Consider the following 23,683-nt stretch of genomic DNA (forward strand, 5'->3'; position numbering starts at 1 on the left):
GCGGTAATGATTCTTCATGCGTGGCTTCATACCTGTAAACATTTTTAACTGTAATACAATAACATTTGAATTTTATTAGTATAATTTTTAAGTAGCCCGCATGGAAAAAAACAAAAGTGAGTAGCCTCTGTATACTTCCTGACTATCCTCTACATCTATGCCAAATTTCATCGAAATACGTTCAGCCGTTTAGGCTACAAACTCTAGCAAGCATCCATCCATCCATCTAAACTTTCGCATTAATAATATTAGTATAAAGAATGATAAAATTATACAGTAAATATATTTGAATGTTATTTTTTGACCGACTTCCCAAAAGAAGGAGGTATTCAATTCGTCGATATGTTTTTTTTTTAAATAATATTTACCTATTTCCAAATACTTCTGGTGAAGTGTATCGTATTCATCCCATACTATGCTCTTGAATTTGTTGCGTTCTCTTGATATCGGCAGAACTGACTCCTGACGCTGCAGCTCGTTGGGATTCCTGATTAAAAAAATATTGTTAAATTATAATATGATATTAAAAAAGTCCCAAGTTTCAGAGCCCATATATACAGAAACCTATTTTGTAAATAGAAATTTTATTACGAATATTTCCAGCAGATTTAACGAGTTTTAAGAATTGTGCGTCGCAGAAAATCCTGAAAGAATTCTCTGTAGAACTCCGAGGTCTTTAAGTCCTAAAATAAGTTCAGAAATGAAAGCATTTTAAAATTATACTCAAAGCTACTTAAAGAACGAATAAAACTAAATTTCGTCCATGAAATGAAATATGGCACAGCGAAAAGGTCGTGATGAAAATATATTTTGACTCAGTTTGCATGTTTGCGCCAACTAAAATTATGCGAATTCACGGATGCCTTGTCAACGCGGAAACAAATAACTTTGTATTATTTCAAAGGTAAGGGAGCTGAACTGTAATAACAAACTTCGTTCGGAACAATAATTTTCCATTCTGCTCTGGTGCCGCGCGAGGCACGACGGGAAGTCGGCTGTTAGTACTAGTTACCTGTTACTTTCAATCCTACTTCGTTGGTTTTTATTTACTCTAACACTTAGTTAAAGAGTGTAATTAGATGAGATTTCTGTTTAATTTGCATTATTACTGGCTTTTTCTCGCGACTTTTTTCACTTGGAATTAACATAGCCCATGTTACTCATTGACAACGTAGCGGTTTAACGGCAAAAGAATTGAAATTGGTTCAGTAGTTTTTGAGTTATGTCAATACATACAAAAATCCAAAATAATAAATCGTTCCTCTTTATAACATTAGTATGGAAACGGAACGTCTTCTAAAAATTCCTAGAAATTGAAAAAGAAAAAACAGAATTTTATTTCTCTAACTACACTCACCCAGTTCTAGCGAAATTCGCAATGTACAAGATGAAAGCCTCGGAGAGTGCTACTTCAGATTTTGTATAATCCTTTGGAAAGTGTCCGAGCCCTTCAACTAGCGGCGCGCCGAATAAATAGGGCAGCTCCTCGCCGTGCACGGAGCCCATGCGCTGGAATTTTCATGGACATTATAATTTTGAACATGACATTAAATGCAAGTCACGTACTGAATTGCTTACGTTATATCAACGTATTCTTGTATCTATAGTTATAAATTGTTACAAAACAACATAAATCTTTAAACTTGTAAGTTTCAATTACTAGACCTTCACAGTGTTTGGTGAATTTATATAAATAATTCAACACACATAACTAAATAACACACTAACTGTTGCTCGCGTCTTCGTCCGCTTGGAAATATATCTTTTGAAATCGCCCGAGTAGTTTTAGAGTCATTTCAATACATACAAAAATACAAACCATTTCTCTTTATAATTAATAGAGATTAACAGAATGCTACTATCATAAAGTTTTACGTAATATAAAAATACCACATTTCGTAACAAAGAATTTGAATATAAACATATTTCTGTATACATACTTGTGGGTAATCTCCATCCTTTGTCTGATAGTCGAAGACGTAGAAGAATGTGCTCGGTCCGGATTCTGTAGAGCTTAAAAAATCCCCAGTTTGTACTAAGGGGGCGACATATTGCGCGTCAGACAGCGCCAGTACTGCGGCGTCTCTCGTGTTTATTGGATGCTGTTGAAAAATAAACTTCCTGAATCTTGTTTCTCCTTGTTACACGTATCACGTTGCTTTCTTACACGTTTATATTAAAAATTCTTTGAACTTTGTAAAGTGAATATTTGTTCCATGTACATTGTATATTAAATGCTTACCATAGTTTAGTTCATCGTTTTATTAGAAGAGAGTATTTTAATAAATAAATAAAAGTTTCTGTTTTAGATTTATTTAGATTCTCATATATTTAACAATTTCAATGCTTTAGGCAATTACATTACTTAGGAATTTAAAAGAATTCTAGATTTAGTTTATGACAAACCTGAACCGTCCTTTCCCAGTCCGTGTATTCATTAACTATAGTAAAGAATATTTCACTTAAGTGATATGTGTAGGCGTTCCTTACATATGTCCTGAAACAAAGAAACCACCATTAAAATTTAAGTCAGCTAAAATTATTATTAACCGCTGCATAAAAATACACCAAAATATTTATTTTCGTCTGAAAAGAAATAAAATGGTAAAGATATTTAAGGTAAAAAACAAATGCCTTTAAGCAAATTTTAAATCGTCAGTAAATTTTTTATCATAAGTCGCTTTTAGAAAGCAATAAATAAATAAAAACGCTAAAGTGAAAAGCAAACAGGAAAAAGGCATTTCGCTCTAAATTAAATGTCAATTCACCTTATAAATATTCATTCATCTTACCTTATTATCCTGTCGCGTCTCTCTCCCTCGAAACCGTTTTGTATATCTTGAGCGGAAAATTTCCAGAGTGCCTCACTTGTTACTACTCCAAATAGTAGGTCATATTTATTTTGTCCACCCCTTATTCCGAAAATTCGGTCCCCAGCTCGTTTGTCCGCTTTGAAATTGTTAACACCTGACACACTTGTGAAGCCTTGTAAATCATTTGGTATGAAAAATGTGAGTAATTCCTTAGCGTAATCTGTCTTAACAACTACTCCGTCTACAGATGGTCCAAATGCAGTTAAATAACTTGGTGTATTTATTTCAGCTGACATCAGTTCGTTCAAAGGTACATCTCGAAGACAATCGACGATGAGTTCATGATCTTTGACAATATCGTCAGGTAAAGTGCAATTAGACTGTTTCGCAAGTTGTATAGAATAACCAACAGGGTCCTCTACTAATGCCCATGAGCTTAAAGCAGAACCAGAAAGAAGAATCGATCGGTGAAATAGACCTGAAATTTTTACTGAAGTTAATGACAATAATATTTTTGTACCTAAAGCTACTAGCATACATCATGGTGAAAATTTGCATAGACGTAAGTAGAGGATAGTCTGGAAGAACACATATGTGTTTTTTATACGAAAGCTAATATGAAATAAATGATATACATAAACAAATAAAGAAATTACAATGCAACTCGGCGATGTCAACAAAGATATACATCCAGTACGGGTTCGGAATTTTGAACGAAAATTTAACTCACCCGGCATCACAGTCGGCGAAATCATAAGAAAATTTATGCACGCGGCACCCGAGCCGTGGCCCAACATTGTGACGTTGCCTGCGTCGCCGCCAAATAGAGCTATATTTTGCTGAACCCAATGCAATGCTGCTATCTGATCCATAAGCCCGTAGTTTGCTACCCGAGCCTTTACGTGCGGTATTGGATTTGCATTTAAAAAACCTGACGATAAAGCATACCTTATAATTTATTTTATCATACATTAAGTTAACTTTTTATTTAATAGCTGTGGTTATAATTACTCTGACTGAGTGCGATTTTACATGCAATTACAAATAGGTAACATAGAATCGCATGATTCGACTGAAGAATTTATAACCAAATCTTTCTATCCCTTATCTTCTTTTGTTTTCTTATTCTTTTCTTTTGCTCTTTCTTCCTTATCAATCGCAGTTCTTTTTGGAAAAACACTATGTTAATTTCTTCTTACCTAATATACCGAGGCGGTAGTTTATAGTAATAACCACAAGGCCCGCGTAACTCGCGAGAACCGCTCCGTCGTAAACATTGCCAGAGTTCCATTCGAACGACTCCCCGTGGATAAAGATCACCACTGGGTACTTCGCTTGTAGTGTTGGCCCCACTATAACAAAGACATTTATATAACACTGCTGCAAATAACAAAGATCTTTATTCTTCTGATCTTGGAATATATCACACCTCTACAATCATTTCGTTAAACAATATCACTTACCTTTTTGCTATACAAGTTAGTTTTAGATTTTTTTGAAATTATGTGAGGTGGCAAACGAGTAAGCGGCCACCTGAATCCTACCAAATGGAAAGCATCCGCAATTATAGATGCGCCTACCCTTGATTGACGGAGGAGGAGACACACATAAAGAGGACATTTCCCCATAATATGTGTCTCCTCCAGATCCACTTTTCCTTTCCATCCTTTCCTCTTAAGAAAAGAGTGAAAAGAAAAGGGGACTAAAATTAGGCTTCCCGTACCACACTTATCAGATGAAACGCGGAATTAACTTCCACTTCACGCTTGTGTTCTATGTGGTCGTGGTATTACACCCGGCGAAACGGCCCATTCGTGCGAAGATGTTAAGGCGGGTTCTACTATTATTATTTATAATTAGTTTCACTTCATGTTACCCCTATAGGGAAATACGTGAGAACTTATTTTTATTATTTATAGAGCTGCCACAACGTCCGCTTGAGCGGAAAATTCTGGCTTTGTTTAAGCGAATAGTATCGCATGAGAGGTTCGTTATGCTCCAGTTATTTTCCTTGTTTATGATATACAAAATATTATACATTGATTAATACGGAAGCTCTGACGTAGTTTAATCATTCGTGATGCTGTTTTTGGTGCTTAGGCTTGAGATTGAAGACATTACCATGAAGCATGATAAGCATTCTTACGACATAGGAAACCTTGTGATGCAATATGCACATATTTACGAAGCAATTTAAGGATGTCTGTAAAGTTTACTAAACCGCAATGGACTGCATGACTAAGGCCTCATCACATCTTATTTATGATTAACTGAAGCACCTTAATAAAGACGTATATGAGGTAACAAATACATTGATTTAAATAAAAATCCTAACACCTACATTATTATAATAACTAAAATTCAGTTTCAATTCAATTTAGCAAACATTTTGTAAGAATAAAAACTAAAAGTGTATTATAAAGTTTGCGCTCGCCACCTTGTTGAATTATCTCCCGGGAGGGGGAGTCCATTGTAAGCTATGATTAAAATTTTGGTATCTGAGCGCGACGCTTGTCCCAGCGGCGTGTGTCAGACATTTCATTATTCTCATAAATGGAAACTATTCTTGGTAAGTGTTATTTGTGGAATTTAAAATGTGCTCTTGAATATTTTAATGATATTAACAATTCTACGGTATTTAGTGATGGATAGCGCATATAGACATCATCGTCATATCAGGCAATAGTATACGAAGTAAGCGTAATTACAAATCTAACTGTCTGTACCACCAAATTGTAAATTGTCTCATAACAATCGAACGTGTGAAATATGTGATGTAAATATCGTGTTTTGACAGTCATTTAATTTTTAAGCTATCTGAACCTCTATCAGCCAGTAATGGGACAGGCCCTAAGGAGTAGAAAATTGAAAATTAAATTTGAAAGAAATAATTTCCAATGGAGAATAAATCATAAAACGAATAAGCAATAACAGCGTAAGCACGCAAAATTGCGATTTAAAAATTTCGCAAACGAGACCTTTATGTAAAGAATCAAGATTGTTTCGCTACTAAGCGAGATGTAAGCCTCAGACCGCCTGCAGGGAAGCAAATAAGAGTCGGTATTGTTTTAACCGTGTATTCATTCATTTCTCGTCGAGCGAAGGCAGCGCAATCACTGCCTTAGAAAGAGTTTCGTAACCTACTTTACATTGTTCTCTAGATAGAAGTTGAGTCCAAATATCAATGTTTTGGCTTCAACCAAGCATACTTCGTAAAATATTTATTGAAGAAGTAAAACGAAGAAACGAAGTACAGTCCTGAACGATATTGCATTTTTCGTAGAAATACTTTATTATACAAAACTTATCGAATACAGTGTACTGCGTGATGGTACAAGGAATTTTATTCGACTTAGAGTATATTGTAAAAGAAACAGTCTTTAAATATTTGAAGACAAAAATCTTACCTTGAACTGGTGTATAAATGTTCATATACAAGCAGTCCTCGCTTTGATTCTTTAGTCGCGGTAGAAGACGTCGTAAATATTCCAATCTGCCTTTAGGCATTCGTTCAAGAGCTTGTGTCTCGTTTGAAATGTCTGGCAAACGTTGAGGACAAACTGGTCCCATTTGATCCACAGTCTTCACGTCGTCCCACGGAGCTGGCGCTCGAGTTGGAGCAAATCTTTAGATTAAATATTAAATCAACAAACGTAAATTTGGTTAATTAATCGTTTTGAATTCAAAACTGAAAATACAGGTAAATTTTAATTATCATAAGAGTTTAACGAGGCAATTCACAGTTAACCTAAAAATGTCACAAAAATAAGCAAAGAAAATAGGTCATGGACGATTTGTCGGGTCAAATCGTTTAAATACAACTATAGTTTATTAATGTTCTTAATTTAATACTAACGATTCATGTTGTTTCACAAACACACAGAAATATAACCAATTGAGAACACACTTTTAAACAAATTGAGGACATGTAAGAAGAAATGATGATGAAAACAAGAAATTATTAAGATCGAATGTGGACGACACTGATAGAGAAACAGCAAAGAAAGTATCTATGGATTTTGGATAAGAGGATATGCTTAAAAAGGGCGTGAATTCAAGTATGAAGGCTGATAGCTAAATAGCTTCAATAGTTACAAAAGAATGCAGGAATTTACTTTATAAAACCTAGTGTCTATTCATCCCAATTGTCTTGAAAGTGTGTCTAGAAAGGCACATGTATCGATTATTACGTTTGTTTATTTTTTATCCTTTAGTGTTCTCATTCGAAATGGATAATACAATATGATCTTAGTAAATCTGATATCAAATAAAGATATCATAATTCTAATAAAGATACGATCTAATACTAAAAGAATTGTATCATAGTCTGGGCTTACTTCAAATAATCGCGTTACGGAAAATAATCCCCTTTCATATTAATTCCGATATTTATTTGTTTCGTGTAATTTATCTATCGAATATTGCTTTGTTTTCTCGTGTTTGGAGAGTATGAATAGTCTTGTTTTTTACTGTACCACAGATTTGTGTGGTTTAACGATTATTTTAAATGGAATAGATCCAGAAACGTGTGAAAAACAGGTACGTTTAGTTGATATCAGATTTAGGAAAGGAAATCTATATTGAGGGATTTCCTTAGTATAGTATTAGCAAATATGAGTGAGTCATTAATTACCTAGGCACTAACACGTTAGTATAAATAGAATAAGTTGATTGAAAATAAAAAATCTAATCTACAAACCATGAAACTGTTAATAATTAAAAACATTTAATTAGAATCAGTCGATGCGTGAACATTTTAATGAGGTCACATTGAGATTAATTATTTGTTTATTTTAAAGTGCCGATAACATTATTCATACTTTTGTTTTTTTTTTAATATTTTCAATGGTGTTATTTTTTATGAAATTCATCTATATTCTCATATCAAAAGACAACCTAACTGACAAAGAGTTAACTTGTCTGACAAAATGTAACACATTTCAAATTCACAATCCAAATTTGACCAAATGCATATAAAATATTTTTAAAATTCTAATCTACTTTTTACGATTATCTGACTTCAAAATATCAGAATATGGACTCTTGGGGGCTGTCCCAAAAAGTGTTGGGAAAGGCCCTTGTCTTTTTTAGTTCTGTAATTATAATTTCATGTTACTCTATTAAATTATTTTATTGCATACATACCTGTTAGAGCCAGTAGGTGGCGTGGCATACGGCACACCGAGGTAGGCTTCCACAGGCTTCAAATACTTATGTTGATCCATCGGCAATATGATACCTTGCAACTTGCCGTATCTGGTACCTATTACTCTTGTCCTTAACATCGAATTCCTACCACCACTATAACTATTTCCATTCGAGTTAACACTAAATAATAACACTAAAAGTATAGACAATTTAGCCTTATCTTTATAGTCTAATTTCAAAGTCCACTTTAAACTTTTCACTATCTTCTTCCACTTAAATGATTTCTTCTCTAACCATATTCCTATCGTGAGCCATAATAATTTGATTGAATTGCTTAGATGTAGTAGCGATCTCTGAAAGGCCATCTTTCAATATCACCTTACTAGTTCCATTTCTCATTCTTGTAGCCACATTACCAAGCTTTTATAACGTCATTCTCCGACTAATTGATCACTTTTCTTTTATCTTTTTCTTTTGAAATCATCGTGTACCTGTAACAAGAATTATAATAAATTAGTTGAACCATTGAATTTGTTAATAAGTAATTTAGTTTATAACTATAAATTCCCGTACAGTTGTAAAGTACATTTCGGAATAGAAACCATAGCTTGTGTTCACGCATAAATTACACGAATAAATTTTAAAATGATTACAGAAAATTTCCACTATCATTATTCTTGTGGTGTTAGTTCATAATTTGTAGTGTTAAAGGAATTTATTTCAAAGAATTTAATCCTAACCACAACCTGCCAATTTTTAGGCAGACGACATTAAAAATACTATACAGAAATCGTTTTGCTTTTCAGCTTAAATTATAACGAAAAAACCGTACAACAATTTCCGCAAATACGACCGCACGGTTCGAATTAATTATTGGTGAAAATTGAACGCCAACAACTCTTACGTACAGACATTCAATATTCATCTGACACTGCACTGCTCGTGAAAAGATAACGGCCGGAGTTTCCGCTTTGACGTAAATACATTGAGATGGTAATCATTTGCATTTAATAAGCTACTAATAACAAATTAAAACCAATAACCTAACATGTAAATGTTTTGTGTCCGTCCTTTTTTTAGGGAGATAAACAGGGTTATATAATTCAATAGTTTAAAATCTTTAGACCGTTTGTACACCCACGAACATCTCCAAAAGCAGAGTTTTGTTGTCAGTTTCTCCCAAATTAGCATGAACCACAAACACTTGACACTGGCCTAATCCACAGAGGGAGAGCCATAAACAAGAAATAGAATAGTAACAAATTAAAATATTCAGGTAGCATTTAGTTTAAATATATTTGTATTTAGATGTAACTACCGCAGCTCATCGTGCAAGGCAAGATTCACGGAAAGCGAAGTGTAGGTCGAAAAACATCCTGGCACAAAAACCTACGCCAGTGGTTTGGAAAGAGCACCCGTTCACTTTTCAGAGCCGCGGTGTCTAGAATGCAAGTTGCCCTAATGATCACCGAACTTCGAAAGAAGATAGCACTTTAAGAACAAGTATTTAGTTATATAAATATCCTACTGCTGTCAATTAGGGCGGGAATAGACATATAACTGGAACGCGAGTATGTGTAAAATGACAAGCAAATATCTAGTACGATATTTTGGAACATTATTACATATCAAGGGAAGATACGAGGGAGGTACTAAGCTTAACACTGACAAGTCTCGTTTCGTACGATCTTGTGAACATTTTACTGGCATGTGTTCCAGTCCTTATATATTTATAAAAACAAAAGCATGTTGCCTATATGTTCTTCCAGACTATCCCCAACATCTATGCCCAATTTTATCGAAATTAGTTCAGCCCTAGGCTACAAACTCTAACAATCATTCATCTAAACTTTCGCATATTTATTTTAGTAAGATGACAGTTTTGTCGTTATAAAAACATTAATTTACATAACAATTTATAAACATTTCGTTTTATATTCATTACAATCCCTCGTAATTTGAATGCTCCATTTAGCAATGGGAATAAAGTCCGGTACAGAAATAAATAGCTCCAATCGACTGCATTGAAAATTGTTGAAGCATACCTCGGGGACATTGTGATTAACCGTTACTATTACAACTCAATTTTAACCTGTTTGATCAATTTTAACCTCAAATTGATTGTACAATTATGTGGAATCAAAATGTGTTCAATACATATAAAGGTATAAGCGTTGGTGGCTCAGTGGTTAAGCAATTAAATTTGTAAATTTACAAGTCTAGGGTTCGAATCTCGCAATGTACCAATGTTATTTGCGAATTATCATATGTACATAATTTACCCGACGTTCTTATGAAGAAGGAAAATATAGCGATGCCTGCACATATCGTCAAAGAAATTCAAAGATGTATGAAGTCAACCAACCAGCACTTGGCCAGCGTGGTTGGCTATAACCTAGTCACCCCTTTAGGGTAAGCACCGAACCCCTTGGTGGGGACGTGTAGTGAGCTGGTAATGATATAAAGGTTATGTGTGTGTGACAGTGATATAAATGAACTCATATTCCCAAAGGTGAAATATTTCTTAAGAAATAGCAAAGAAATGTTGCGGAGAAACAAGTATTGCGGTAATATACATCGTTAGGTTTGTTAACATATTCTGTCTTAGATACAAGTTACTATAGTAGTAAATAGCAAAGTAGAGAAATCTACTGTTTAGTAAATAAATTACTGTGTGGTTTAGTTGCCAAATGATTGAATCAGAATTTCTAATATACACTCATAAAATTAATAACTACAAATACTGACGTGTAGAAAGCACTTAAAACATGTCTCAAAATGTTGGTCCTTCGAGCCGTTTTATTTTCTTTATTTAATCATAGACAATTTATTCTTCTGTGATAACTTCTTTAATAATAAAAACAGTATTTTTAACTCAATAGAGTTATGTTATGGTCGCTTCTTGTGAGAAATATATGAAACTTATATAATAGCACAATGCGACTTAATCAGTCCCAGTAATCTATAAAAAGCTTTGAAATCGAATCGCTTGTAAAGCACAAAAGCAACAACTTTATATGGTGCGTTAAGCCGAAAGCCTATGTGGCGTTGAAATTATTCTCTAAAATGTAAAAAAAAAGGTCACTAAAATTCGGGTCAACTCAATAAAAGTGCGTTGGCTCCAAGATTGGCAAGGATGCCAAATTTAAAATTTACAGAACAAACATAATTTATAAAAACATCGGAATTTGTTGGGGTTTTATTGTTTTTTGTGAGTAAACTCGGACATACCCTTGGGCGATTAATGAATTTGTTGATTATTTAATGGTTGTAGAATTTATTGGTCGGAATATCGACTTTGAAAAGATCTTGTAGTATTTTTAATCCGACTGCCTCAGAGGAGCGTTTTTAGCCCGACGTTATTAAAGCTACTATATATTAATATTTAATAATGTTTACTTTACATGTACCTTAAGCCCTTTTTCCAATAAGTGACGAGTTAAATTGCTACTTTTATGGACAGTATAAGCCGTACCAGTGGATTCATATACAATTTTCATACAAATAGTTCCACGTATAGTCGCTTAGTACAAAACGCGACAAAACAAGAATCCGTCGCACATTGAAAAATGTGAAAAAGTTCAATTACTGCCACTCCGGCGAAACTCACGTCCAAATTCCCTAACCGATGTGACAAAAGCAATAAAAACCAAATGCTTCTTGAAAGAAAATGTTACATAAAACGAAACGAGTTGAAATCACATTTTTTGTGTCGTACAGCGTCAGCCCTGACACTAGTGTTTCTTGACCTGTTTCGGGAGATGTTACATTGCGGATCTTCCTTGGCAGGCGTGTACGGAAGTTCCCTGATTTTGATATTAATACTAAGTCTGTAGACATTGTAGAGAATTCTACAGTTTTTGGCTAAGTTTCAGATGACGAAACATTTTTTTTTATTCACATTAGTAAATAGTGTAAGCGTTTTGTTTCTCCGCAACTTGACCTATTTTCCCATCTTTATAACCCATATGTTTCTATGCGTATTCAGCTGGTTTTAATAACAAAAATATACATAAAAATAAAAAGAAATAATATGGCATGAGCCCAGAAAGGTGGAACAGACCCACGATAAATGGAAATTCTTAACCTTTGCCTATCCTCTTTGGATAACTTCAAGACGATCTGTGTGCGTTTCTGAAGTTATAATTGACGATTGTATATTTCGGCAATTAAATTACAATAAGAGTTGGCTATGAAAGTTATTATAATAACATACTTTATTAAAAAGTCGTAGTTAAACGTTTTTATGTCTTATGAAAGACTAGCTGTTCCCATGCGACTTCATCCGCATAAAATTAAAAAAAAATCATTTTATTGTTTACATTTGTCATGTTATCAATTGCAAATGACAAAATGACATGACATGATGACAAACCATAGCAACCTTGCTTCCTTGATGTTGGCAACAACTTATGGTCTTTTTCACACATTAGGGTTATTATCCAAAATATTTACCTCCTAAGATCAATACCGTGAAAATATATAGCCTAAAACGTGACGTAAGTGTATGGCTTTTTATTAAAAAAAGATTTATCGAAAATTATGCTGTAATTGTTGACATCTTAGGCAACAAAGAAATGCGTGTTTACGCTTTATCTTAATAGTATAGATTACAAATAAGACACAGTTTTACACAAATTTTCATAATATTTTTAATAATTGGTTTAGTTCAATCACATTCAAATCAATGAGACGTGAAAAGTGTGAATCATCGTTTTCTTGGAAACGATCCCATGTATTTCTCAGAGAATAAAAGAACAAAAGAAAATGCCAGAAGACAGAGAATGTAAATTCCCGGGAAAACGGGAATGTAAATTCCCGTGATTCTTTCCTAACTTTCGTTTCATCTTTGATTTTAGTACTCTACTGATCATTACTAATTCGTCTTTGTTAAAATTGGAACCATAAAAACTTTTTATAATACATATGTAGATGTATCTGGGATTGCATAAACAGTTTTATTTAAATTCAAGGATTAACACATAACGGATCAATAACAATCAGAGGACGTAACACGAATATTTGTGAGAAGGTATTCGTAACACCAATAACATAAATTCAGTAACGCAGCGAAAATGAAATACAAAATTTGATGACTCACAAATATTTCCTCGTTAATTTTCGTGCTAGGTCCCCTAGTTTTTATCCTAACGTATTACACGCTAGAACTCCTAGTTCACAGCCATTTGTAAAGTTTCAAGGATTAGCGATTTCATTCCTCGTTCGTAGATGGAATTCCAATATTTGCAGCACACGGGCAATCGGCTTTCGTGTTTGGATTTAAGACATTACTAGCTTGCATGCTAATCTTCTTACTATGGTGGCAAATTGAATTAAAAATTAAAAAAAACTTAAAAAGTTTAATGCATCTGTTAACAACAAAGGTGAAAAGCATTATCCCCACTGAAAGGTGTTATAATGAAAGAATAACAAAGACAGGTTATGATATCATTTTCAAGGATATAGTGCTTCTGATATCCATTAAGTAAACAATGAACTCTCATATCTATACTTCTATACTATTATAATAAAGCGTAAACACACACTTCTTTGTTGGTTAAGACATCAGCAATTACGGCATATTTATGAATAATTATTATATTTTTTTAATAATAAGCCCTACACTTACGTCACGCTTCAGGCTACATATTTTTAAGCCATTAAATTTAGGGGGTAAATATTTTGGATAAAAGCCCTAATGTGGGAATGAGAGTAAGTTGAGAGAGTCAAGGTTTTTCATGTCATTTAGATATTTGCTATTGATAATTTGACAAATGTAAAGAATAATATAAAATTTTCACAATTTCATGCGGATGAAGCCGCACGGGAACAGCTAATCTTCTATAATACGGCTTACAGTTAGGGAGGTAATGGACAACCGATCATGTGGTCGTGGATTCAAGGAAGCACGTAACACAAGCCGATAACTTCAAAATGGAATATCTTCATGAATAACCACTAATATATTAGGAAGAATTGTTTTCATTGTTGTTATGTCCATTATTCCAAAAATAATGATTTAATCAAAATATATGTAATTTTAGGTAAAAGCCTATATAATTACAAATCTTAACCTATACTAAAAAAATGAGAAAAGATTTGCATTTTTTGTATGTATTGAAAGAACTTAAAAACTACCGGCTCGATTTCAAATTCTTTCACCATTAGAAAGCTACGGTATAGCTGAGTAACATTGGTTATGTTTTTAACTGTATTTTTTAAATTACATGACGAAGTCTTGGGAAACAACTAGTAGCTAAATATAACATACATTTACATAACATAACATACAGAAACTATAGTTCGTTACCACACCATCTATTGCAAGATACCTCTTTGTTAAAAATTAAATTCCATATCTATGCTCTTTTCATTATTAATATTGCAATCGAAAAAAATACTTATCAGAGTAGAATTCAAATTCATACAAATTATCTCGTTAAAGAGAACAAGCGTTTAGAAGAAAAAAAATGTCTGGTAAGTTATCGTCTGCCGAGAGATTTTATTTATTGTAATGAAGGGATGAGAATTTGATATCTGCCTTGGAGAGAAGCCAATAACTTTAGATTACATTCGTCTTATTCCTTTGTCCTTTTTATCATAAGAAATCCGGACAATTTGAAATAATTGGAGAAAACGAATGTTCGTTCTTAACATTATTTTCAATAATAGAATGTATAAATACAAATAAATGTGGGGAGAGATATTCGTGGTGAGCATTTACGTTACAATTTTACACGTAATGTTAGGTTTATCAATTGCTTAGAGCGTCTTGTTGGTCCCTGGTTTTCCTCGTAACACTATAAACTGCGTAAATGATTGCCGTATCCATTGTTACATTACACCGCGTAACATCGCGTCGGTATACATCAGACTAGAATCAAGGACAATCTGTTTTAAATCATTACTACAGCGTTAATTTTTTTTTTAAATTCTTCTTTGTAACTAACGAAACGATGTGTTAAAAATATGAAAATGTTTTTTTTTTTTATATTATGTCTTATCTTGAGTCCTATTCTACCTGTATATATAATTAAAGTTTATTTAAAGAACTGTTTTCATAAATCAATCTAATAAAAACAGTTTTGTACAGTCAACGCCATTCTTGGTATTCCACTCTTAGAACGCTTTGTTCCTTATAACGAGACGAACTTCGTCTCTTCTTACTAATAACCAATTAGCTAGCAATGAGTTGCGCAAACGACGGGGTAATAAAAAAAGCAATTAGCTGGGTAAAACAACCGACTGTTTTTTTGAATGAAGTTTCTGTTTCGCATCGTCACAATGCGTATAAAACGTTCAATCGACTACAGCTTTTATTGTAGATACCGACAATTTCCCCGACTGTACTTTTAAGCTATAGCTAGCTAATACACAAGTTATTGTATAATCTAAACATAAAAATAATCAACTTTTACGGTAAGATACAAAAAATAAAAGCAACCATCGTTGTTATAACTTTAATACAGTTTCGTGTACATAAAATAGTTTTCAAACAATTCCCGAGCTTGCCCGTTAGCTGCGCAAAGGTAGGGAGTATTAAAAATCGTGACTCACGAAAGCGTATTGTCACGTGACCCGTAAAATCCATTACACATGATTCCGAGATATTATCGAATTATCTGAACACACTTCGACAAAATTATATCAATCTTGTACGTTGCTATTTTTGAAGTCTCCAAAGTTTATTTCTGTCTTCATAAATGTTACTTCTTAAGTATTGATAGGTTATTCAACGACGTTATTTTAACGATGGTTATAATTATGATTTGTGTTAGTATTATTAGCTGTCGCCCGTGACTTCTTTTTTTAAAGAAATGATTAAGTAAAAAAGAACATCAATTTCATAATTGTGCTCATGCACAGAAAGAGGTTAAAGGTAGACTTAGGAAGAAATTGATGAAGGACAGATCAATATGAAGAATGAAATCCTGATACGCCGACATTACGTAAATGAGATAAGAACAGGGATAATTAAGAAAAATGTACAGAGAGGAGAGTAATTTAATCCCATGTATGGAATAACGAAATGGATATTGTTTCATCGAAATTTTACACACTTAAGTTTAGTCTACCTTCTTCAACCGTGAAAGGTTTTTACTGTTTAGGTACCAGTAAAAATATAAGTAAACTCGGCATGTATGCATTCAATATACGTCGCACGTGCCATTACGTTCGGGTTATAGAGATAACAAAACCGCTGTACACGACTTGGCAATATGCCAAAGGCCCTTACCGTGTGTTGATGGTGACAATAAAAATGCTTCGATCCATACCATTGCAGACTAGTCTTTCATATTGTGGGCATTTGCTTTTTCCAATTCAATATAAATCTCCACATAAACTTTGAAACGTAATTTAGTCTGTACAACTCTCTAATTAACGACAATATGGGGCTTTTTACTTGTGCTGAGTAGATACGACTATCATTATCAACCTGTATTTCTGCTTACGTGGTATCTGAATTAACTTTTTCCTCAAGCATGTCCTCTACTATACCGAAATTATATTTAATAGTTTTATTAATTTGTGAAAAACATAAACATGCTTTGTTAAAATTAGTGTCTAAAATACCGTACTCACTCTGTCATATCTGTTATCCACGTTGATGTTAGAATTGCTATAGTTATTCGCCTCATTAAATAGTATAATAAAATTTATATTCATAAAATAAAATGTGAAATAATTTCAAGCTTCGTTAATTCAACGTTCATTCCTATTTGCGGTCTATTAACGTCACACGTCAGTTTTAACAACGGCCGTCAGTGAAGTGGAAACCAAATCGATGCCGCAAAAATGTGATTACCACTCGATACGTGATACGCACTAACAAGGAAGATATATCCGTAATTTTACCCATCGCCGCTCCTCGTAACAAGAGCAACGTCTAATTGGGTCGGATCGGCCCTTTGTTAACCCTTCGCTAACAGAAGTATGGGACAATGGGGAGCCCGTCGAAGCTGAGGCAATTTTAAACACCGCAAAACGCGACACTAGGATCCATCAGATCTCTATTATTACTTCATAAATCTTTCTCTATTATTGCTAATTGCACGACTGACAGAAATGTATAGTTGAGCAATCTTCGCTAAAGTAAATCTTAACTAACAATCATTAAGTAACTTTAAGTACAGCAAACTTAAGTAACGTTGTTATTCGTAACATGATATCGAATAAAACAATAGAATATCTAATTATATCGCTTGTTTGAAAATACTAAAATTAACGACAATAGTAAATGCGTAGGAAGACCACATCGAGTGAGGACTTAAGAACAACACAACACATAATTGATTAGCATAATTTCCGTAGGTTGTTGGCACAAATAAACTTACGCCTACTCTTGAAAGTGACAAAAAAATCGGCCATCGACTAAACGTCTAATATAGCTAAATGAATTTTTAATTGCTTGTAAATATAAAAAAATGCTGACAAATTAATTTAAAAAGAACATTTTTATAGCTTATCATCCACAAACATGGAAAAAGGTTTTAATGTTCGTAATTGCCTCCAACTTTACAACCGTATGCTTTTCTTCACCCAACCAATACTAAGAATGCGGCCAACTCCTCACTAGTTGAAATAATTTCGGTCGTTCAAACTACAGAAAATCATAAACCAACTTACACACAAATCTACACATAAAAGCATTGCCCTTCTAAATCAGTCAGGTAAACTGTGCATAGAAGTATATTTCCAGTTTCTACACTGACATACATTCCTATCTTCTTCCATGTCAATACATCCATGCATGCATGGCTTACCTTACGCTTAGTATCGAATAATATCGTCGTTAAAATAACACTAGCTATGCCCGTGCGGTTTTCTCTACATAAAAACTTTATTTTATTGTTTACATTTGTTAAAATCTCAATTACAAATGTACAATTACCGTTACCATAATAACCTTGCTTCCTTAATATTGGCAGCTTGTAGGTTATGATCCCTTTCACACATGATGCCTTTTTTCCATTTTATTTATCCCCCTTAGTTTAATAGCGTAAAAAGATATAGCCTAAAGCATGTCGTAAGTTTAGGGCTTTTTATTCAAAGAAATACTTATTCAAAAATATGCTGCGATTGCTGACATCTTACGCCACGAAGTAGTGTGAGTTTACGCTTTATTATATTAGTATAGATATAACTAAGCGATATTATTAATATTCAATTCTATTTTAACCGACCTCAGAAGGAAAGTTCTGAATTTTGTTGTGGGTTATCTCGTAAGACCTCGTAGACCAGGAGTGGTGAACCACTGTCACGCATCTAATGATCATAAAAACACTACGATAGAATTATAAAGTATGTACGTATTGACGTAATAATTGCAGTCAAAACTATTCGCTGGCACATCTAACCGCATTAAACGTTTCTTTTAAAAATATGGCACTTTGATGCATTAATATTCGCCATCCCCGCCATAGACTATAGAAGTTTAATCAGACATGAAACCAAATTGCATTAATGCGCACCTATATACATGTTCTTACTAATTGAGCACTGGACTAATTAGCCGATTCAGACTATAGTCATTGAGTTCTAATTCCGCCTCTAATGAGTTTTTACTGATTTTTTTATACATTCAAATTTATATTTTATACAAGAACCTGTTAAATATGAATATGACCTTATGGAAATAAGATTATTATAATTAAAATATTATGTGTATCAAGAAACTATTAAAAAAAAACTCATTGCAGGCGAACGAGAAAATATCGAATTTGACCCATTTCATTTGACCTATGGAAAATTGCCCAATCTGGCGTCTAAAAATTTTACATTTATGTAGATATAGTTTCTGATTCGAAAATTCCATAACTTTCCTGAGGAAAAAAAGGTAATAAAAAAGCGTCATAAATGTTAAGGGACCAAATAAATCATAAGTATTGACAAGTTTATGTGTAATAATATATTAATTCGTGTAATAAATTTTGATTAAGAATGTTAGCGCCAGCGTAAACCAGGCGTTAACTTTCAATGCGTTATCTAAAGGGTCATTAAATCGCCAAAATTACTCACATTCTGTAAACGGCTCCCTCCGGACTCGAACAACTGAGTCGTATAAAAATATGCGACTCGCACAAGCACTTTCAACACTATTTTCACATAAATTAAGTCTTTTTTTTTCAATAAACTGCCACTGGATTTTAATATCCCACTTCACTGTTCGATTTTCGAAATCAAATGTTCCAAACAATTTTCTATGCTCATTTGTTTCGCGTGCGAAATAAAAAGGGATAAACCGCGTAGCACCGACTTTCACCGGAGTTCCAGGCACACTGAACACTATAAACCTAGCTGTGCATCTATATCTATAGTTGGCTCTTTCTTACGTAGGGGAATTTCAGATTGTGCGATCTTGTTTCTCACTCGCACACCCTGAAAGAGAACGTAGAGAGTACTCGTAATACGTATAGGTCAATATGAAACCTTCTCGGGTGCTGGAGGCTGTGTTTAGGGTGTCCATGCTATATTAATTTCAAGCAGACCTTTTTAATTATTTTTTAATTTCTTATTTCAGAGACAAACACTTATTCTGACTACAAGATAGTCTCTTACAAGTACTTCGTGATTTTTTTTTACTTTTACGTATTTTAAATTATACTTTTATCTTAAAAAATAATTGCTTAATTGGTTGATTTAAAAATTAAATTACATCATTACTTCTGTTATTTATTTCCATCATTTTATATTTAGGAATATTATTTAATTAATTTTTAAATCACGTATCCGGCTCTAATCAAAAAAATGTGCGCCCTATAATACCCGCCACGTACCGATGCGCGCGACGCATGCGTAGTAACCAAATGCTTCAGAGGCAAGCGTACACACCCAGGGAATTAATTATTCGAAACTGTAGCAACCAGTTAAGGGAATGATGGGTATTATTCATGTCTCCTGTCATTGATTAGTCGAAAGCGAACCTTTCTATGGATACACGTTAATCATTCGTAGAACTCAATTCACTGAAGTACTCGACAGGTTACTGTTAATCACTTAGGTTTGAACTCAACCTTTAAGTCGGTTAAAGTACTCACAAAGTTACATATGCAACTTTAAAATGCAAAGTTGTAGTAACTTAATATTTATCGTATTATTTTTATTGCACTTTTTTAAATCAGTCGTTCTACTATTTGTGTACTAAAGATGTACTGATTTTGTTACTGAGTAATGAGTTTAAATTTTTGCATTTGCAATTAGCAAAAGAAAAGGAAAATTAGGCAATCCGCATTAGACTAATTTGGATTGTCGCATTTGAAATGCCGGAGGAGAAAAAACTTTTGACGTAATGGCGTGAAAGGGGCAAAAAACGGGAAGCGGCAATGTTTTCCCATTCCGACAAATTGAGTATCTAATGAAAGGGGGAATTTAAATGCTTCAGTTTATTTGAAATTTTGCTACGCGTTTAAATTTATCGAGCACTAAACAGTGCTTTTATTATTTGTATAAAAATACAAATTTATAATATGTCTATACTAATATTAAACAGAAAAGATTTATATTTTTTATTTATTGAAATAACTCGAAAACTACTGGGCCGATTTCAAAAATTGTTACACCATTAAAAAGCTACGTTATCAGTTTATAACATAGGCTATATTTTTATAATTCACGCAGGCGAAGTCGCGAGCAATAGCTAGTTACTAATAATCTCACATAGTATAAGCCAGTAAATTTATCAGATATATGTGCAATTTTTAGTAATTGGTAAAACTTAACCTATATCTGCGAAGAAATTTAAAAATATAGCCTATTTTACTCACTGAAAACGTAGCTTTTTATAGGTGAAAGAATTTTTAATCGGCCCAGTAGTTTTTGAGTTATTTCAATACGTACAGAAATCGAAAAAAAAATCAAATCTTTATAACATTAGACTAGTATATAAAAATAAAAACACGCATACAAATCTATAGGCAAAAGCTATTGATGCAATATTGTGCACTTAACGATAGAGGGCGCGTGTTTGCTACAAGCTTGTTTATGTATCGAGAGGGAACCGACCGTTTGTGTGGACTTGCTTTATTACGTTGCTGTGACGTCATCGATCACTTTGTAACCAACATTTTAGGACATTTTGAATTCTTTATTATATTTGATATCATTTACTCGTTTTACGAAATCGAATTGAACAATGCGCAATTTTAGAGGTAATTGGATTTCAATCCATTATTTAAGTATTGATTGATTTCTTGACATTTACAACTTGTATTTTGTTATATCGACTGTGATATCTCCTAGCTATTTTTAATATTGAAAGTAATAAAAGTGATATAACAGTTATTTGAAAGGAATAAAACTTCTCACATAAAGGAAAAATCAATTCGTTCTCGAGCTGCGAACGAAGCTATGAGTTTTTAAATTGTCCTTAGGGAATCACACACGAGCCAATAACAACAAAGTATTAGATTATTGCTTGGACTTTCGTAAAGATATATAAAATAAGATGATTTCAAAATGTATACCAAAATAACCACTATAGAAAAAAATTAACCGTATGAAAATATGACAAAGAAAGAAACTGTCTGTCGGTAACAATTAAATTTTAATTAACTTTGAATTTGTCAGGTGAAAAATCAAAATAAGATAATATCATTCAGCACTCAAGCTCAAAAGGGTAGGCAGATATTGGAAATTAATTTGTTCTCGACACTCTTAACTTCTCTAGATCAAGCGAGTTACACAAACTTAATACTTACTTATCTCTGGTTTATATCTAAATGCAGCATAAAAGTTAAATTTTAATGCTACCAAAAAATAAATTCCTCTACTTCAAACGCAAAGCACCAATTCACGGTATAACTTATAAATAAAAATTCCTTTCAACTAATTATTCCTTAGGCGAATGTCTCCTGGGAAATATTAAGAGCCAAATCTGACATTTCTGTGTAAAAAGTGGCGAATGGAAAACTCGACTAGAAGCTTTCATATTTTTCTTTCACGATGTTTATTATTACAAACATCAGGCCTTCCATACTAATTTCCGTATCGGGGAAACATCGACCCGATATTATGGTAAGCGCCTATTCTGTAAACCTAACAATATCGACATCGAATCTATTTTTTGTTAACGGTTGTTTTATTTTCATCGTGTTACAATAAAATTGCGTAAGTTAATGTATGCAGAATTACAGTAAATATAAAATGGTACACGGATCTTATTTACTTTGACATGATTTACGACCTCTGAAATACATCTCAATGGTGCGATTTAAAATGCCTTTGGCGCCATCTAAATTTATTATATATAACTCGTTACGCTTTTGTCTATTAATTGCTGTATTTGTTGAATTTTATGTCTAATTCCTTTGTTTTGCAAAAGTAATCTTTAAATTATTTTTCATAAATCACAAAGTAAATTAGTACGAGAAATGTTTTGTTCCATGCATGTGACGTCAAAATGACGCAAATATTAAGGTGGCGGGGTTCATATATCGTGATATACGACCCAGAATAAGGACGTCAGAGACATTACGCGGGCTGAATACAAATATGATGTTATCGGAGACTTCTTATTTGTAAGCAGGGGATGTGGATTTTCATGATTTTGATTTAAAAACGCTTTTATAATTACTCAGGAGAATTTAAATTCGCTTAAGTTTTAAATTATTGCAGTTACTGAACAATAGTAAAATTGATTGTTTTAATATTATCACTATGTTTGCTCAGTTTTCTCTCATCATATTTTACACTAGCTATTGCTTGCAACTTCGTCCGAGTTTAATTAAAAAAATTGTCTATGTTAGTCACTGATAACGTAGCTTTTAATGGTGATTTATTTTTTAAAATCAGCCCAGAAGTATTTTAAGTTATTTTAATACATACAAAAATACAAAATTTTCCTCTTTATATTATTAGTATTGATTAGTATCCGCTGTATCGTAGTTTTCTTATGTCTAATATTAAAAATGTATAGTAACAAAATAATGTTTTAAAAATGTGTAAGCTATGAATGTTAGTCGAGAACATTTTTATTATACCCCGAGGTAACAACAAATGACGCCTCAGATTGCACAGCTTATTTCATCCGAGTCGGCATGTCATGTCATATTCACACTTCAAAGTAAACTGTCGTAGGGTGTGAATATCAGCGTTTTTGCACAAGCGATCATTACTTAAGTTGTATTGATATAAAAATTAAAATTTTTAAATAACTGAAATTAAATGAAAAATAGTACTAGTTAATTAACTAAATTATGAATTATTGTAATGCTAAAAAAGGTACAGTATACGAATGAGTGACACTTTATACCTACAAGATTACCCTCCAGTAGGGCAAAAATTAGCTAACTATTCGACACATAAGAATGATTATTCAATATTTGTTTCTTTTAATTATCAAAGTATTAAAGTAATTGTTTAAACTCTAATCTCTTTTTTGTAGTTAATAAAAAATGAACTAGGCTAAATGATATCCGCTAACAGTATAACCACACACACAATACTTGCCCAAATGTGAGAAGGCATGAATTCAGCGTTGATAGAATTCCTTATATCACCGCGGTCTCCCTCAAGTTGAATTTACGTGGCGAGGTAACCACAGTGTTATGATTGCTTCAATTTATGCTCTAACCTAGGATCGTTTGCACTTCTCTTGTAATTTAGTATAGCACTAAAGTAAACTACGCCGAGTCTAAAAAAATCATCAAAGCATAAATATAAAGGAACCTATTACTAACATAAACTGTTAAATATTATACTTTTTATTATCTGAATTACAAATA

General features: G+C 33.0%; 1 protein-coding gene across 1 annotated transcript in view; it reads right to left on the reverse strand.

The window, feature by feature from the left end:
• Positions 1-19,229, reverse strand: part of LOC106111028 (neuroligin-4, Y-linked-like) — a 20,677-nt gene extending 1,448 nt beyond the window's left edge. The window contains exons 1-11 of the mRNA XM_013292994.1: positions 18,981-19,229; positions 7,959-8,452; positions 6,221-6,438; positions 4,013-4,165; positions 3,544-3,744; positions 2,793-3,291; positions 2,407-2,497; positions 1,941-2,102; positions 1,358-1,509; positions 369-487; positions 5-32 (exon numbers count right to left, since the gene is read on the reverse strand). Coding sequence (XP_013148448.1) covers positions 5-32; positions 369-487; positions 1,358-1,509; positions 1,941-2,102; positions 2,407-2,497; positions 2,793-3,291; positions 3,544-3,744; positions 4,013-4,165; positions 6,221-6,438; positions 7,959-8,326 — 1,991 coding nt within the window. The 5' untranslated portion in view covers positions 8,327-8,452; positions 18,981-19,229. The remainder of the gene's footprint in view (positions 1-4; positions 33-368; positions 488-1,357; positions 1,510-1,940; positions 2,103-2,406; positions 2,498-2,792; positions 3,292-3,543; positions 3,745-4,012; positions 4,166-6,220; positions 6,439-7,958; positions 8,453-18,980) is intronic.
• Positions 19,230-23,683: the final 4,454 nt, after the last annotated feature.

This window comes from Papilio polytes, unplaced genomic scaffold (genome assembly GCF_000836215.1).
Source record: "Papilio polytes unplaced genomic scaffold, Ppol_1.0 DF824180.1, whole genome shotgun sequence".
Lineage (NCBI taxonomy): Eukaryota > Metazoa > Arthropoda > Insecta > Lepidoptera > Papilionidae > Papilio > Papilio polytes.